Below are 19,129 nucleotides of genomic sequence, written 5' to 3' on the forward strand. Positions count from 1 at the left end.
ATCCCAAAATGCACCGCGGGATACAGACTGTACGGAAGTACTTATTTGCTCAAAAACTTTCGTTTTCAGTTTTACTGCTGAGTAACTGGGGCTTTCCTTTTTCGTGGCGTTGAATTACAACGACGGGTGAGGATAATTAATCTCTCTCACAACGCTCACTTTGAACATATACGTTTTAATAACAACATTGAATCAGTTTCTTTCAGTTGACAGGCGTCATGTCCGATATGGATATTTGCGTCGAGGCGAAGCAGCAGGTGAGCGATCTAAATATGTCGATTATATAAATAGTGAGGGATATTAAGATGCTTTTAAAATGTTTTAACTAAAAGTGATTCGACAGTTGAGCCAAGTTTCTGTTTAAAGTTGATACATAGTTACACAGTAAGTGCTGTAAGCTGACCTGTTGAGTTGAGTAATGTGAGCCACACGATGACACAACAAATCTACTAAATTACCTAGTCTTACCTCTTTGCAGGTGGAGGACTTCTCCAAGAAGCTCACCAAGGAGGTAATGGACCTGTTTGAAAACATATTCCTTCTTTTTTTGCATGGTTTGGTATTCTAGACAAAGCGAAACTATATCTCCAAATAAATGAACAAGGCAGTACTAGCCGATATGTCGCCACTAAGGAGCGCACTTGCTGCAAAAATAGGAGGAAACGAAGAAGAAACACATCATTGTAAATCATCATTATGAATTGTATATTTACTCTTACTTACACTTAAACCACAACATTGCCAGAACATGGCCAAATTGTGTATTCCTTAATTTAAAATAATCATCATTTATTTATATTATTTCCTCGTACTAAAGTGTATTAGCTTGTGCTAGCAGAGATTTATATCCTTTATAATGGTGCTCATGTTTATTAAAAATTGTTAAATTGTTGAATAAGTAGATTTCAACTAAAAAACAAATCACCGCAGAATCGCCAAATTTTTTTTACGTTACATTATTATTTTTATATTAATTTAAAATTTTAAAAAGTTCAGTCGCCAGAATTTTTGTATAAAATTTATGGTGGTTTTTACACTGAATTAATGTAAATTGAAAAACGTTGCAATTGTTATATTTACGGTAAAACTCTGGCGACCAAGCCACATGTTTTTAATATAGGTATATTTTAGTTATAATAAAATAACCCCAAAATAATAAAAAAACATTACTTTATTACATTCATCAATCCATCCATCCATTCATCTTCTTCCGCTTATCTGAGGTCATGTCACGGGGGCAGCAGCCTAAGCAGAGAAGCCTAGACGTCCCTCTCCCCAGCTTCTTCGTCCAGCTCCTCCCGGGGGATCCCGAGGCGTTCCCAGGCCAACTGGGACACATAGTCCCCCCCAACGTGTCCTGGGTCTTCCCCGTGGCCTCCTACCGGTCGGACGTGCCCTAAACACCTCCCCAGGAAGGGTTTTCCTGGCTCATCTGGCTCCTCTCGATGTGGAGGAGCAGCTGCTTTACTCTGAGCTCCTCTCATCTCATCTCTAAGGGAGAGCCCCGCCACCTGACGGAGGAAACTAATTTCGGCCACTTGTACCCATGATCTTGTCCTTTCAGTTACGACCCAAATAGATCGTCAATCAGATGTAGATCAACCGGTAAATTGAGAGCTTTGCTTTCCGGCTAAGCTCCTCCTATACCACGACGAATCGATACAGGGTCCGCATCACTGCAGACGCTGCACCGATCTGCCTGTCAATCTCACGATCCACTCATCCCTCACTCGTGAACAAGACTCCAAGGTACTTGAACTCCTCCTCCTGGGGCAAGATCTCCTCTGCCCATTTCCGGGCGAGAACCATGGACTTAGACTTGCAGGTGCTGATTCTTATCCCAGTCGCTTCACACTCGGCTGCAAACCGATCCAGTGAGAGCTGAAGATCCTGGCCAGATGAAGCCAGCAGGACCACATCATCCGCAAAAAGCAGAGACCTAATCCTGTAGCCACCAAACCGGATCCCCTCAACGCCTTGACTGCGCCTAGAAATTCTGTCCATTGAAGTATTGAGTGACAAAGGGCAGCCATGGCGATGTCCAACCCCTTACTGCAAAAGGGTTTGATTTACTGCAGGCAAGGCGGACCAAGCTATGGAACCGATCATACAGGGAATATACTGTCACATATTAAGCACTCCTCACAGGACTTCTAGAGGGAAACGGCCTTTTCCAAGTCCACAAAACATGGAGACTGGTTGGGCAAACGCCCATGCACCCTTGAGGATCCTGCCGAGAGTGTAGAGCTGGTCCACAGTTTCATGACCAAGACAAAAACCACACTGGTCCTCCTGAATCCGAGGTTCGACTATCCGGGTTTGCTTCCTCTCCAGTACATCTGAATAGACCTTACCGGGAAGCCTGAGAAGTGTGTACCCACAATAGTTGGAACATACCCTCCGGTTCCTCTTTTTAAAGAGGGGAACCACCACCCCGTCTGCCAATCCGGAGGCACCACCCACGATGTCACGCAATGCTGCAGAGTCTTGTCAACAAAGACAGCTCCACATCATCCAGAGCCTTAAGGAACTCCGGGCGGATCTCATTCACCCCCCACTGCCACAGAAGAGCTTTTTAACCACCTCAGCAACTTCAGCCCCAGAAATTGGAGAGTCCACCACAGATTCCCCAGGCACTGCTTCCTATGAGGAAGCAGTGAAGTATTCCCTCCACCGATCCACAACATCCTGAGTGAAGGTGAGCTGCACACCGTCCCCACCCTATGCGGTGTTGACAGTGCACTGTTTCCACCTCCTGAGTGGGCGAATAGTGGTCCAGAATAATTTCCAAGCCGTCTGGAAGTCTTTATCCATAGCTTCTCCAAACTCCTCCTATGTCCGAGTTTTTGCCTGTGCGACCGCCGAAGCCGCACACCGCTTGGCCTGTCGGTACTTATCCGCTGCCTCCGGAGCCCCATGAGTCAAAATAACCCGATACGACTCCTTCTTCATCTTGACAGCATCCCTCACTGACACCAGCCGGTTCTGACATTACCGCCACGGCTGGCACCAACCACCTTGCAGCTACTTCTCTGATCGGCCGCCTCATCAAAAGAGGTACCGAACATGGTCCACTCGGACTCAATGTCCAGCGCCTCCCTCGTAACATGCTCAAAGTTCTTCTAGAGGTGGTAAATAAAACTCATTCTGACAGGAGACTCTGCCAGACGTTCCCAGCAGACCCTCACAATGTGTTAGAGCCTGCCAGGTCTGTCCGGCATCTTCCCTACCATCGTAGCCAACTCACCACCAGGTGGCGATCAGTGGAAAGCTCGGCCTCGTCACCCAAGTGTCCAAAACATGAGACTGCAAATCCGATGACACAACCACAAAGTCGAACTGCGGCCTAGGGTATCCTGGTGCCAAGTGCACATAATAGACACCCTTATGTTTGAACATTGTGTTTGTTATGGATAATCTACTACGAGCACAAACGTCCAATAACAAAACACCACTCAAGTTTAGATTTGGGCGGCCGTTCCTCCCAATCACACCCCTCCAGGTTTCACTGTTGTTGCCAAAGTGAGCGTTGAAGTCCTGCAGCAAAACAAGGGAATCACCTGGGGGAGCATTTTCCAATAATCCCTCGAGGGAATCCAAAAAGGGTGGGTACTCTGAGCTGCTGTTTGGTGCGTAAGAAAAAACAACAGTCAGGACCCGTACCACCACCCGGAGGCGAAGGGAATCTACCCTTTCGTCTACTGGGTTAAATTCCCAACGTAAATGCTCTAAGCCGTGGGGCAACATGTATTTCCTCCCCACCCCAGAGTGGAAGAGAGTCCAGCCCCTCTCCAGAGGACTGGTTTCAGAGCCATTGCTGCATGTCGAAGTAAGTTGGACAAGATCCAGCTGGAACTTCTCCACCTCGAGCACCAGCTCAGGCTCCTTACGCCCCAGCTAGGTGTCATTCCACATCCCAAGAGTTAGCTTCTGTAGCCGAAGATCGGACCGCTTAGGGCCCCATTCTTTGGCTGCTGCCCAGCTCACACTGCATCTGACCTCAAAGCCCCGTCCTATGAGTGGTGAGCCCATTGGACAGGGGGCCCACGTTGCCTCTTCGGGCTGTGCCTGACCAGGCCCCATAGGGACACCAGATGCTCGCCATTAAGCCCCAAGTCCCGGCCTGGCTCCAAAGGGGGGCCCCGGTGACCCGCGTCCAAGCGAGGGAATTCTGGGTTCTTGATTGCATCTTTCCATAGAGGTCTTCGAGCTGGTCTTTGTCTGGTCACTTACCTAGGACTTGTTTGTCTTGGGAGACCCTACCAGGGGGCATAGGAGACCCCAGACAACATAGCTCCCTGGATCATTGGGACACTAAAACTCCTCTACCACAATAAGGTCAGGAGAGAAGTTATTACTTTTTTTTTCATTTTAATTTTAAAAAGTTCAGTGTCCAGAATTTTACCGTAAAATTATAGTGTTTTTTACACTGAATTACTATAAATTGAGAAACGCTACAATTGTTATTTTTGCAGTAAAATTCTTGTGATTAAGCTGCCAGTTTTTAATATAGTTTTGAAATAGTGCTTAACGTTTATTCAAAATTGTCAAAACAAATAGTTGAATAGGTATATTTTAGCTAGAAAAACAAATATGATCTCAAAATAAATACTTTTTTTTTTTACATGACATTGCCAATTTTTGGATTAATAATCATTAATCATTTTAGAGAGTTCACTCATCAGAATTTCCCCGTAAAATTAACGGTGATTATTACACTAAATTCCTGTAAATTGAATTATTTTTAAAGTTAGTTGAAAAAACGGTTCAGTTGCCAGTTTTTATTTTAACAAAATCAACAGTTGTTTTTACAGTCCCTGACTGTAAATTGAAAAACGTTACCACTTTTATTTTTACAGTAAAATGTTGGCGACTGAGCATTTAAAAATGTAACATTTTTTTAAATGTTAAAAAACACCAGAACACAACAATGTCATAAAATATTGTTTACTTCATGGTTATATTTTTGAGTAGTATTGTAAAATAATCCGTCAGTCTTTTTGATTTGGATAATATTTTTCTGTTTCCCGGGGGAAAAAAGGCAGAAGGACTGGTCTCAAAATTTTTCCCCCAGAAGATTGAAGAGCTGCAGGTGCTACTGAAGGTTAGTGTTTAAATGGTTGAATATGATATCAAAAAAAATAAAATGGGGCACATTGCAAATTAGTTTTGCCTTCAGACTCATTTCAGTTGCAATGACCTGACATCCCTGAAGGCACCGCTGGACATCCCAATACCGGATCCTGTCAAGGAGGAGGCCAAACGCAAGAAGAAGGAGGAGAAGGAGGAGGTATGGAAATGTTTGGGCATTGGCAACATCCAGGACCGGTTGTTTAGGGCCTCAACCACTAGGGAGCGCCACATGATCATGGCCTAGGCTTTTGTAAAGATTTGAAGATTTATTTTTTCATTTAGTTATAAAAGACGACCTCCTTAAAAGTAAAGATAAAATCAAGTCTGCTGTCAAAGTTAAATAAGAAGTTTGTTCAATCAATCAAATTAGGGAATGTGTCACAAAACACACACACACACTTGCAAAAAATACAAAAGGGTGAGTTCTTTCACTGTTCACTCAACACAGATGTTATCAAAGCTAACATTTATGCATTCACACATTTGGGATTTAGGATCAGGTAAGAAAGGTACAAATATAATAAATCTCTTTATGGCAGCATTGTACAACGTTATGTTTAAATTTTGCATCTCATAGCACATAATTTTGGTGCGTTCAAGTAACCTTCATTAGAGTTCAAAACAGATGAACGACTAGGCTTAACCCTCAGTAGATGTATTAATAATAATGATGTATATTTATAATATGCACTATTGCTAATCTTACATAAATCAGCTAATTGCTATCTTGCACTATGAAGTAAAGGAAAACTTAACATAAATTGTATAATGAAAAGTTGTATTTATATTGAAACTCACACTCCAGCTACTTAATATGAATTATGTCAGGACTATTGTGTTAAAAAAAAATAACACCAAATAATACGAGGGGGTTTAAGGATATTTTAGGGAGCATTTAAACCCCCGTAAAAAGGGTTAATGATGCCACTAGTTTGAACACTTGATGAAAAACATTAATGATGAAGCATAAACATAAATGATTCAAAAAAATTGTGGGCTTTCTGATCATTGGAGTGCACCATCGACTGTATCACTTTGGGATGTAGTATGCCGGATACAATGCTTAATGGATTAATGGATGGCAAGACAAACCGGTTTACTTTCACTTCATCTAGATATGGTAATTAATAAAAGGTCCAAAACTTTAGTTTTTTTCCCATAAAAAATCTTGAAAACATTACGAGTTGCATCCAAAAACCTAGATAAGGTTTATACATGTGTTTTAAAAAGCTAGTTTCAACAGAATTAGGGCATTCATTTGTTTTTTATGGCGTGTATGTGAGGCGGCGACGTTGGGTATTGGGCTGGAGTCTGATAACAAAAACCTAAAATATTATTAAAGACCAAAATGGGGCCACGACAAACTCTTGTTTAGTGGCTATCAATAAAGGAGCCGCCGGGAGAATCAGAGCTGCAAACACTTTGCCTTTTGTTACAGAAGGAGGGCAAGAAAGACGAGAAGAAGAAGAAGGAGGAGGAGGAGGAAGATTCAGGTGAATAATGTCACGCTGGGAATTTATGACTGATGTCACTGCATGATTCCAGTAAATAAGTGACTAACTGGTTACTGCTATTATTAGTAACAATAGAAATAAAGTATTGTAGTGTAAACAAGCTCTTGCTCGTAATTTGTAATAGGTTATTCAATATAATATATAATTTTCATGCACTAGGCCCTCCTTGTGGTCCTATCTGCTGCAACGAGCGAGTGGAGACGCTCCTGCGGGAGGTCAAGCCTCAGATTCAAACACTAAAGGAGAAGCTCAACACGGTTGGTCTTAATGTTTAGTAGTTTGTCTGTCTGTCTGTCTGCCTGTCCTGGATGGATGAGAAAAAAACAAGGACTCTTCCACTCCATTAATAATGTGCATTATTTTGAAAGGACACAAGAAGAGCCATCATTACAATGGAACTTATTAAGCCAAACACCCCCAAAAGATGTTCACTTTGCTGGAACTCAACTTTGGGAGGAGAGTGATGATAACCATAGAACAGGAAATTGAATAGAAGAGTGACAACCATAGTACAGGAAGTTGACTATTGATGATACAAATACAACAGGAAGTTGACATAGATTGATGATACCCATAAAACAGGAAGTTGACAAAGAGTGATGATAAGCATAGAACAGGAAGTTGATGATTTTATTTTCTATCTACATAAATAATCTTTGTAATAATTTGTCAAATGCAATGTACCATTTTTATGCAGACGACACCATTATTTATTGCTGTTCAACCTCCATCACTCAGGCTTTTGAGTTTTTACAAGCTGGTTTTGATGTCATCCAGGCTCGCTTATTTGATCTTAAATTGGTTTTAAATACAGATAAAAGCAAGGTAATGGTTTTCTCTCATTCAAGGGTGCTACTGGAAAATATTCCAAATATTGTAACATCAAATGGAAACCCTATAGAGCAGGTCTTAAATTACAAGTACTTGGGTTTTACTCTTGATCAGGAGCTTTCATTTGAAGCCCATATTAACAACTTGGTCTCTAAGCTTAGGGTAAAGCTTGGTTTCTTTTTTAGAAATAAAAACTGCTTCTCTCTTAAAGTCAGAAAGAAATTGGTGACAGCAACTATCTTGCCTGTAATTGATTATAGAGACGTGCTTTATTTGAGTGCTTCATCTAAATGCCTCCAGTCCTTGGACACTGTTTTTCATTCAGCACTAAGATTTGTTACTGGCTGTCGTAGTCTCACCCACCATTGTCAACTGTATATGAAGTCAGACTTATCTTCATTGAGTGCACGCAGATACACACATTGGCTGACTTTAATTTATAAGGCTCTTTTAGGTTTAATACCTCCATACTTGTGTACTCTGTTACAAAGAAAAAGCAGCTCTTACGCGTTACGTTCTAACAATTTGTATGTTTTAACTGTTCCTCATGTACGGACTGAATTTGGCAAAAGAGCTTTTGGCATTGGTGCCCCTATGGCATGGAATGAATTGCAGACGAAACTGAAACTTACAGAACTACTTCCATTTGGAGCCTTCCGTTCTGTCCTGAGGGACAAACAGCGAGAGACGTTTGCACAGTGCCTGTGTTTTTAAAGATGTAAATCTCTGTTGTTTTACAGTTCTCTTATGTATTTTAAAATGTGTGTCTTAATGTATTTATTTTGAAACTGCTCTGTGACTTGTGCTGTTGACCTCTTGGCCAGGTCACCCTTGTGAAAGAGATCTTGATCTCAATGGGTTTTCTTATCTGGTTAAATAAAGGTTCTATAAGTGATAATAACCATAGAACAGGAAGTTAAAATGTGATGATTACCATAGAACAGGAAGTTGAAGAGGGATGGTAACCATTTTACAGGAAGTTAATGAAGAGTGATGAAAACCATAGAACAGGAAGATGAAAAAGAGTGATAACCATAGCACAGGAAGGGCCCTTTGAGACATTTGTGATTTAGGGTTATATAAATAAACATTGATTGATTGATGACCAAAGAACAGAAAGTTTAAAAAGAGTGATAACCATAGGACAAGAAGTTGAATAGAAGAGTGATGATAATCATACAACAGGAAGTTGAAGTTGAGTGTTGATACCTATAGAACAGGAACCTGAAGAAAGGTGATAACCTTAGAACGGGAAGTTGAAGAAGAGTGATAACCATAGAACAGGAAGTTGAAAAAGAGTGATAACCATAGAACAGGATGTTGAAGCCAAGTGATAACCATAGAACAGGAAGTCGAATAGAGGAGTATTGATAATCATACAACAGGAAGAGTGTTGATAACTATAGATTTGGAAGTTGAAGACGAGTGTTGATAACTATAGAACAGGAAGTTGAAGAAAAGTGATAACCATAGAACAGGAAGTTAATGAAGAGTGATGATAACCATAGAACAGGAAGTTGAAGACAAGTGATAACCGTAGAACAGGAAGTTCAATAGAAGAGTGATGATAACAATAGAACAGGAAGTTAATGAAGAGTGATAACCATAGAGTAGATTTACTTTACATTTGATTATACAGTGGTTACTTTAGGCCTGGAGTAGTTAAAATTCATTAAATATGGCCTGTACTGTACTGTCATTAATTTCCTTTGGGGGGGAAAAACATTTGAAATGATTTTGAAATTGAAAGAGTGGTTCGACAGTAAATTATATTTAATACGTTCTAAATGGAATAATGAATGTTTCTTGCAGGTTTCTATGTGGCTACAACTCCAAATACCCACAATTGAAGATGGTAACAACTTCGGAGTAGCAGTGCAAGTGAGTCACGTTTTTTTTTTCTTTTTCTTCCAATGACATTTTTTAAACATTATTTTTCATTTATCAATAGGAAAAAGTGTTTGAGATATTGACAAGTGCACGCACTAAAATCGAGGGATTCCAGACTCAGATTTCAAAGTAAGAGCCCCTCTAAAGCAGAATATTGTGCTTCCTGCTTATTGCATGTTTTGTTTGTCAGATACTACAGCGAGAGAGGTGACGCAGTAGCCAAAGCATCAAAGACCGCCCACGTGGTCAGCAGATTGTACTGTATTCACCCAGTTAATACATTCTCCATATTCTATAACACTGCTGTCTGCATCTTGCAGGGAGACTTCAGGGAGCTGGTTCACCAGCTGGACGAGACTCAGTACTTTGAGCTGCGCCTCATGGTGCTGGACATCTGTGCCACATATGTAAGTGCTCCTGCTGCCTTCTATTAACGAGCGCTTTCATGCGCACATGCCAGTAAATCTGTAGATACGGTTTTAGAACTAGGGAGTGGAACACACTGAGCGCTGTTACCTTATTTAGCAACATGAAAGAAGTGCAAACTGCAACCACAATGACCAATAGAAAGTTCAATGACTAAGACGTTATTGCAGGAAAGAGCATCCGAAGCTTCTTTTTAACACATTTCCATTGGAAATATTAAACATTCAACAGGATTTAAATTATACCCCAACATTCCAAGTGTGGATAGAAGTGAATCACTGTAAAGTGAAACTAAAATAAAGCAAAGCTACTCACCTTTTGAAGACAGGAATAGGATGTAGTTTCAGAGCAATACTGTAACTTGGTGGCGGTATAAAGTACATCCATCCATTTTCTACCGCTTGTCCCTAGTTATTGCTGAAATTAATGTGTAATTTGTGTATGTAATAGATATTTCATCAGCTGCATACCTTATATTGTAATTAGCCTCTTGCAGTAAAGACAAATGAACAGTTCTAGGGTTATCAACACCTTTTTCCTCACTCTCTGGTGGCATCAAAAAAAGCTCAAACAAAAATATTTGTGTTTCTATGAAAGGCTGTGCTATGCCCTCACATGTTAGCTCACCAAATTATTTTAGTTATTTATCAATTAATTTGTCATGGGATAAACACATGCCTCAGTGCATATTTTGGGGATAACAGTTTAAATTATTTTATTTTTTTCAATTAAATGCACATCAACATTTAACTTGCTCTTTTACGTGTGTGTATTAAAAAAATGTAATAAAAATCTCCGCTGTTCCCCGCCACACATAACGGCACCCACACACCACAGCAGCCATGCAAAAACTATTTCCGCGCATTTAAACTTCCCGGCACCCTTTGTGTTCCGGATTTGATAAATTTTTATTAATTACACTAAATCAATCAAAGGAACAGAATATTAATTGAAGCTCTTTTCTAATCAATTTGATGGATTAATCGTTGCAGCTCTAATAGAGCAACTCATGAACTTAAACAAGCAATATGTTGACACCACCCAAAGATCCTCTATGCTACACGAGCCCTCTGCTCTTTTTAGTGGTCTACTACGAAAAGGCTTGCCAAAGAGCTCCTATATGTCAGGAGAGCTTTGCTGTTTAAGGACCTACTGCAAAACTTTTAGCCAAAGATCCTCATTATAGAGCAGTAATTCATCCATCCATTTTCTACCGCTTGTCCCTCTAGGACAGTGGTTCTTAACCTTGTTGGAGGTACCGAACCCCACCAGTTTCATATGCGCATTCACCGAACCCTTCTTTAGTGAAAAATAAAATGTTTGGGGTTTTTTTTCAAATTCAAGACAAAGTTATATGTTTTTGATAACACTTTAGTATGGGGAACATATTCTAAGTAACAAAGACTTAATTTAGAGTTATTTGGACACTAGGGGAACATAATCTAAGTAACAAAGACTTAATTTAGAGTTTTTTGGACACTAGGGGAACATATTCTAAATACAAATTTAATTTAGAGTTTTTTGGACACTAGGGGAACATATTCTAAGTAACAAAGACTTAATTTAGAGTTTTTTGGACACTAGGGGAACATATTCTAAGTAACAAAGACTTAATTTAGAGTTTTTTGGACACTAGGGCAACATAATCTAAGTAACAAAGACTTAATTTAGAGTTTTTTGGACACTAGGGGAACATATTCTAAATAAAGATTTAATTTAGAGTTTTTTGGACACTAGGGGAACATATTCTAAGTAACAAAGACTTAATTTAGAGTTTTTTGGACACTAGGGGAACATATTCTAAGTAACAAAGACTTAATTTAGAGTTTTTTGGACACTAGGGGAACATATTCTAAATAAAGATTTAATTTAGAGTTTTTTGGACACTAGGGGAACATATTCTAAATAACAAAGACTTAATTTAGAGTTTTTTGGACACTAGGGGAACATATTTTAAGTAACAAAGACTTAATTTAGAGTTATTTGGTTAGGGCCAGGGTTAAAGGGTTAGGGTTATAATAAGGCATTAATAAGAGCCAACATGTTACTAATTTGCATGTTAATAAGCAACTAATTAATGGTGAATATGTTCCCCATACTAAAGTGTTACCATGTTTTTTTACTGGTGCACAAAATGAACCGTGCATGAACATCACCTTGTTCAAAGAACAAAACCAACACGGTGCATAAACTCACAACAAATTACACACCTGCAAATCAATGTGACTTCTGCTGTTGCCCTATCCATAATACGCCGATAGGGAGAAGTTTTTATTTACACGATGAGTCGGGTGTGTCTTGACCTCCGCCGAACCCCTGAGCCATACTCACCGAACCCCTAGGGTTCGATCGAACCCAGGTTAAGAACCACTGCTCTAGGAGTCGCGGGGGGTGGCTGAAACCTATCCCAGCTTCTCAAACTTTTTTTTACCAATACCACCTCAGAAAACACTTGGCTCTCCAAGTACCACAATAATGACCAACATTAAAAATACAGTAGCATAGTTGGCCTAAGGACCGACTGCAAAAATGTAAGCCAAATATTCTATGTATTATAGGAGGATCTTTGACTAATATTGTAACAGTTGACATTATAGGAGAGCTATGTTGTATTACAAAATAGCTATGTCAAAGATCTTCTTAATAAAATAAGAGCTTTGCTGTTTTTGAGGACCTACTACAAAAAAGGTTAGCCAAAGGTCTTCTATATGAAAGACTATTTGAGGATCCTCTGTATTATAAAGCAGTGGTCCCCAAGAACCGGGCCGCACAAGAATATAAAAAAAAAAAAAAAAAAGTTTTTTGTTGTTGTTTTTTTTAAAATAAATTTAAAAAAAACACAAGATACATTTACAATTAGTGCACCAACCCAAAAAACCTCCCTCCCCCATTTACACTCATTCACACAAAAGGGTTGTTTCTTTTTGTTATTAATATTTCTGGTTCCTACATTATATATCAATATAGATAAATACAGTCTGCAGGGATACAGTCCGTAAGCACACATGATTGTATTTCTTTATGACAAAAAAAAAAATCCCCCCCGTGGGACAAATTTTCAAGTGTTGACCGGACCGCAGTTACAAAAAGGTTGGGGACCACTGTTATAAAGGATCTTTGACTTGGATTTTTACAGTCTATATAAAAGAGCTATGCTTTATTGCAAAATAGCTATAGTCAAAGATCCTCTAAATGTCAGGAGAGCTTTGCTGTTTTAAAGGACCTACTGCAAAAATATTAGCCAAAGATGCTATGTATTATAGACTATAGCTAGTCAAAGATCTTCTATATACCCTTTCTGCCTCCATCTCTCTCTCTGATGCTTGCGTTCCTCTCGTAGGCGGCGCTCCATGACATCATCATCAAAAACTACGGCAAGATTAAGAGGCCCCGAGGGGACTGCAAGGCTCTTATCTACTAAGACAACCTGCCATGCCAGGTCAATGAAGTACAAAAAGGGGCTACACTGCCATTGAGCGCCTCAGCTTTTTTTGTTTGTCTTTTGCAACACTTTACAAAATAAAACAAAGATTTCTTGCAGTCTGTGGTCAGTCAAAAACAATTGTAGCATGCCTGCTGGGATACACTGTTACACGTCTACCGGACTTTTATTCTACTTTTGTTGTTAAAAGTTGGTCCCCTGGCAGACCCGGACAGTGCCAACTCGGTTTGAGGCGGAACCATCCCTGATAGAGGCCTCTCCATCCCAGATAGCCCAGAGCTCCTCCTAGCTGCTGTGCTGGGAACTTTGGGAAGTGCGCCAACACACACAGGAGCAGGAACACCCAGACGGCGAGAAGAAGCACACACAGTAGGAAAATGAACCTCAGCGGGGCTCCGTCGGGGGCCTTTTGGTGGAGGTGGCGTCCAAAGACGGACAGCTCCTCCACGAGCAAGAGGCAGCACAAGCAGAGGATGAGCACGTCCTGGGAGACTTCATAGCCCCGCCATTGCATTCTGCTGCTCAGGCACGACGCTTTGGTCTGGTCTTCATGGAGGAGCAGCAGAGGCTGTGCAGAAGAGGCAGCGCTCTCCTGGCCATGGAGGACGGGCTCGTAGCAGGTCCCGGCCGCGTCCTCCAGCAGGGTGAGGAGGCGCTGGCAGCCCCACCAAATCAGGCCCGAGAGGCCCAGTCGGGAGAGATGGCGAAGGCAGAGGGAGGCTGGGTGACGTGCCGATAGGGAGAGGAGGATGATGAAGGAACTTGTCAGGGTGCACGTCCAACCCCAAGTTGAATTGAGAAACTTCCTGTGGGGCAGACAGTATTATGTGTAGAAATTAACACATTTTATAAATAAATACAAGCGGTAGAAAATGCATGGATACAATACATCATCATGCAGTGATAATGATGCAACGTTCTAAATTAGGAAACAGTTTTTGTACCGCAAAATGTGTGGAAAGAAAAAAGCGATTAGTGTAATGACTTTTTAATCAAACCCTTTTTGACCATCATACGCCGCCATACATACGGAAGTGACTAGCACCGCAAGCTTTGATTGATTGATTAAGACTTTTATTAGTAGGTTGCACAGTGAAGTACATATTCTGTACAATTGACCACTAAATGGTAACACCCGAATAAGTTTTTCAACTTGTTTAAGTCGGGGTCCACTTAAATTGATTCGTGATACAGATATATACTATCATATATACTATCATCATAATACAGTCATCACACAAGATAATCACATTGAATTATTTACATTATTTACAATCAGGGGTGGGGGTGGGGGGGGGATATGGACATCAAGTAGTGGACATAGAGAGAGAGAGAGAGATCAGAAGGCATAAGAAAAAGAAAAAGTATCTGCATTTGATTGTTTACATTTGATTATTAGCAATCCGGGGAGGGTGTTAGTTTAGGGTTGTAGCTGCCTGGAGGTGAACTTTTATTGCGGTTTTGAAGGAGGATAGAGATGCCCTTTCTTTTATACCTGTTGGGAGCGCATTCCACATTGATGTGGCATAGAAAGAGAATGAGTTAAGACCTTTGTTAGTTCGGAATCTGGGTTTAACGTGGTTAGTGGAGCACCCCCTGGTGTTGTGGTTATGGCGGTCATTTACGTTAAGGAAGTAGTTTGACATGTACTTCGGTATCAGGGAGGTGTAGCGGATTTTATAGACTAGGCTCAGTGCAAGTTGTTTAACTCTGTCCTCCACCTTGAGCCAGCCCACTTTAGAGAAGTGGGTAGGAGTGAGGTGGGATCTGGGGTGGAGGTCTAGAAGTAACCTGACTAGCTTGTTCTGAGATGTTTGGAGTTTAGATTTGAGGGTTTTGGAGGTGCTAGGGTACCAGGAGGTGCATGCGTAATCGAAAAAGGGTTGAACGAGAGTTCCCGCCAGAATCCTCAAGGTGCTTTTGTTGACCAGAGAGGAAATTCTGTAGAGAAATCTCGTTCGTTGGTTAACCTTTTTGATTACCTTGGTTGCCATTATATCACAGGAAAGGTTAGCCTCTAGAATGGAACCTAGGTAGGTGACCTCATCTTTCCTGGTGATGACACTGTCACCTACTTTTATGGTGAAGTCATTGACTCTCTTAAGTTTGATGTGGGACCCAAACAGGATGGATTCTGTTTTACCCAAGTGTATGGATAGCTTGTTGTCAGCGAGCCAGGTGCAAGTTCTACAGAGCTCAGCACTGAGGATTTTCTCCACCTGTGACTTGTCCTTGCCGGATACCAGCAGGGCAGAGTCATCCGCAAACAAAAACAATTCACAGTCGCATGCCGATGACATGTCGTTTATGTATATTAGGAACAGTAAAGGTCCAAATATACTGCCTTGGGGGACTCCACAGCTCACCGAGTTGGGGGGGGGGGGGGGGCACGGTGCCGTTCACCTCTACCACCTGCTCCCTCCCCTCCAAGTAAGATTGCATCCAGCTCCAAGAGGTTTTGTTAAATCCGATTGCTCTGAGCTTATCCAACAGTATAGCGTGGTTAACGGTGTCAAAGGCCTTCTGAAGGTCCAGCATGACCATGCCGCAGTATTTGCCCACGTCCACCTCATGTTTGATGTGGTCGGTCAGATAGAGAAGGCATGTGTCAGTGGAGTGGTTAGTTCTGAAGCCGGATTGGAATTTGTACATGAGTTTATTAGTGGCAAGGTAACTATCGACCTGTTCATAAACTATTTTCTCCATTATTTTCTAAATGGAGCTGAGAATAGAAACAGGTCGGTAGTTGCCAGGTTCCAATTTGCTTCCTTTTTTAAAGAGGGGAGTTACTCTTGCTATCTTAAAATCTTTTGGTACTTGGCCTTGTGTAATTGATAGGTTTATTATGTGCGTGATGATCGGGGCAATGATGGAGGCAGAGTCCCTGAGGAATCTGGAGGGAATATTATCAAGGCTAACCAGCTACACAATTTAAAATAACAAATATGCTCGCTGACATTTGGTTGAAATGAGTAAAAGGCACAATTAGACTGGTGTCAGACAATTACCAATAAGTGCAAATTCAGGAGCATTACTGAAAAAAAAAAAAAAATCGACGTAAAGAGACGGCAGTTGTTGTGATGCATTCTGGGACTTGTAGTGTACGAGTGTGAGCGGAAACACATTTTCGGTCCAAATACCAGCACATAAAATAGGATAGACGTCATTGCAATGCAAATTCAAAAGGTCCACAAAAATAAGATAAAAACACAAACAATGAGCATTAAAAAATAAGAAATACATGTTGCGCACACACAATTGCACCATACATGGACAAACATCAAAGCAAAAACAAAATTGTACCTCGGAACACATTGAAGGCTTTGACACTATAGCAGATATTACATTTGGCATATTTATAAAATACAGCAAGTTATAAATGGTTGTTAATATTATTTTGTTGCGAGAATAATTTTTCATACACAAAAGTAAATTATTAAGTGACGCCTAATTTTCCTCACTGGATTAATCATTAGTTATGTCATGTCTGTTCATGTTTTTGTTTTGGTCATGCGTCATGTCTGTTCATGTTTTTGTTTTGGCCATGTGTTTGTTTTTTGGACTCTTTTTAGTTCCTGGTTGCACTTCCTTGTTTGGTTTGGTTTCCATGGTCACCCATTAGTTTTCACCTGTCATGTCACGCACCTGTTTTCACTGATCACGTCACTATTTAAATCTGTCTGTTTCTGTTGTTCGTCCTGGCGTCCTCACACTATTTCGTCACTCTGCTTCATGTCGTGTCACAGTTCTTTGCCAAGTAAGTTTTGTTCATTTATGCCACAGTTACTGTTTTTGTTTATTGTTCATAGTTTTTGTGCCCACGTGCATGTCTTTTGTTTCATAGTCAAGTTTGTATTTCCGCCTTTGTGCGCGCCTTTTTTTTGCTTCCCTTTTTTTTGTAGTTTTTTTATTTGTTAAAATTAAATCATGTATTTAAATTCACGTCTTGCACGCGCCAATTTTCCTTTGCCTTCCGGAGAAGCAAAACCCAAGAACCCAGTCATGACAAGTTAAAACAAACATTTCACATGATAGGAAGGTGGTTAGTGTATGCATCGCTCAGTACATTTTCTTTACATAAATGGCAATTGAAAAACAAAAAACGATTGATTTATTATTGGTTCATTTAGGGGAAAAAATACGAGTGAAAAACAAATGTTTTAGTTTTTCCAGTGTCAAAGAGCAAAATGTTTTTATTTTTAATTTTATATTTCATTTAACACAACTAGTGTGGTATGTTTCAAGGATCAATATGTTCTTATAAACGCAGGATACAACAAAACACTGTTTTTCCTCATACAGGCCAGCCTGCACTGTAAATATTCTCATTTTTGTTATATTAAAGGCCTACTGAAACCCACTACTACCGACCAGGGGCGGATTAAGAAATTTTGGCCCCCTGGGCCTGACATGGTCTTGGCCCCTCAACCCCCCGCGCGTGTGGGCGCACACACACGCACGCACTATGCAAGAAATACTGTATACTGTGAACAGACATGCACACTGTACTGTACAGAAGAGTGCACATACTGCACACACACTATTAGGTATACCACACAGACACTGACAAGCACAGGTTTCACACAGACACAGGGGGAGGGGATAAATGGCCTAAAAATAAACATTTTTGAAAATGATTACGCCCACTTCAGTGATGGTGCATTGGGTCATTTGAGAGATATTATGTATTGGAAGTTGGTAGCTATCATGAAATAAACCCCCCAACCCACCCAAAAAACTAAATCGGACATGATTTTTGCCCCCTTTTCCTCCCTTCTATCATTAAAAATAAAATAATATCTTAGGAAAACACATTGGCATAACGGCAGCTGTGCAGCAAATTGAGGCTCAAAGTCTGTATCTATTTGTGGTTAAGCTTGAGGAGAAGGAGAAAGGTAAAATGATAACATGCATCGGAGAGCACCACAAAGAAAGGTGTAGGCCAGTTCATGGTACAAGGGCTGCATGCAGGTCAAGATAGCCCATTTCCAAGAATGCTATAGTGGCTGGACAGGCACTGGACATGTCCTGAACTCAGTGTCAGACGTGGCTGCCGAATACTTGGATGAAGTGAAGCAGCTGACAGATCTCATGCTGCCCCATCTGAAGACTGTCCTGGCCAGGCAGAGGATGGATGAGGAGACCTTCCCAATGGACCCTGTCAGTGAACAGGCTAGTAACATTGATGGCACCCCTGTGCACAACATTGGGATGGAGAGACAATGTGGCAAGGTGGACTACAAACTGAAGAAGTTGGGCACACTGAACGCAGTCAATAGGTCAATAATTTTACAGAAGAGCCAGGAGCTTCAGAGGTTTCAAGGCAGCAGCACAAGCAAAAAGGGAGGTTGAACTCAACTGGAGTAAATTCATGAAGGCAAAATTCGAGAGTAGGGCAGATGAGAAACAAGAGATGGCTCAAAGAAAGGAGAGTAAGAGACTAGACATGCTGGACACACTGAAATCTTTTGATGGCCCCTTCACGATAGTGGGGAAGTTGAAAAGTTCCTTGTGGATGAAAGTCTGCACAAGAATGCAAAGCTGCAGAGAATGAAGCTTGAGGTTCAGTTTGCCAGAGAAAGCACCAAGCTTCTGCCTAAAGTCAATCCTATCTTCACAATCCAGGTGACACTTCCCAGAAATGGCAAAAGTGCAATTCTCCAAGTCATAATGGATACTTAGAATTTTATGGTGGTGGTAAGTATTCATGAAAACAGGTAGCCTAACATTAGTGAATGGGTGAATTCTGGAAATAACCTAAAAATCTTACACAATGCACCTTTAAGCAAGGGGTTTCTTTCGTGCTTTCAATTTTGCAAAATCATCCACCACATCATTGAAGTCCAACTCTCTTGTCAGCTCACTCTCAATTGCCATTAGAGATAACGCATTT

General features: G+C 40.8%; 2 protein-coding genes across 3 annotated transcripts in view; one reads left to right on the forward strand and one right to left on the reverse strand.

Moving 5' to 3' along the window:
- Positions 1 to 13,334, forward strand: psme1 (proteasome activator subunit 1). 2 transcript variants are annotated; one of them, XM_062021242.1, is made up of 12 exons: positions 1 to 126; positions 197 to 257; positions 479 to 511; positions 5,042 to 5,104; positions 5,180 to 5,290; positions 6,572 to 6,626; positions 6,807 to 6,904; positions 9,291 to 9,359; positions 9,430 to 9,497; positions 9,559 to 9,613; positions 9,689 to 9,775; positions 13,135 to 13,334. In XM_062021242.1, exons 2-12 carry the CDS (start codon positions 219 to 221, stop codon positions 13,213 to 13,215), a joined length of 759 nt encoding a protein of 252 aa, XP_061877226.1. In that variant the 5' UTR covers positions 1 to 126; positions 197 to 218; the 3' UTR covers positions 13,216 to 13,334. The 2 variants fall into 2 exon arrangements, with proteins under 2 accessions (XP_061877226.1, XP_061877227.1); XM_062021243.1 differs by having other exon boundaries at positions 26 to 126; positions 207 to 257.
- LOC133630024 (fat storage-inducing transmembrane protein 1) overlaps positions 12,625 to 19,129 on the reverse strand; it is a 16,756-nt gene continuing 10,251 nt past the window's right edge. The window contains exon 2 of the mRNA XM_062021241.1: positions 12,625 to 14,042. Coding sequence (XP_061877225.1) covers positions 13,403 to 14,042 — 640 coding nt within the window. The 3' untranslated portion in view covers positions 12,625 to 13,402. The remainder of the gene's footprint in view (positions 14,043 to 19,129) is intronic.

This window comes from Entelurus aequoreus, linkage group LG15 (assembly GCF_033978785.1).
Source record: "Entelurus aequoreus isolate RoL-2023_Sb linkage group LG15, RoL_Eaeq_v1.1, whole genome shotgun sequence".
Taxonomy (NCBI): Eukaryota; Metazoa; Chordata; class Actinopteri; order Syngnathiformes; family Syngnathidae; genus Entelurus; species Entelurus aequoreus.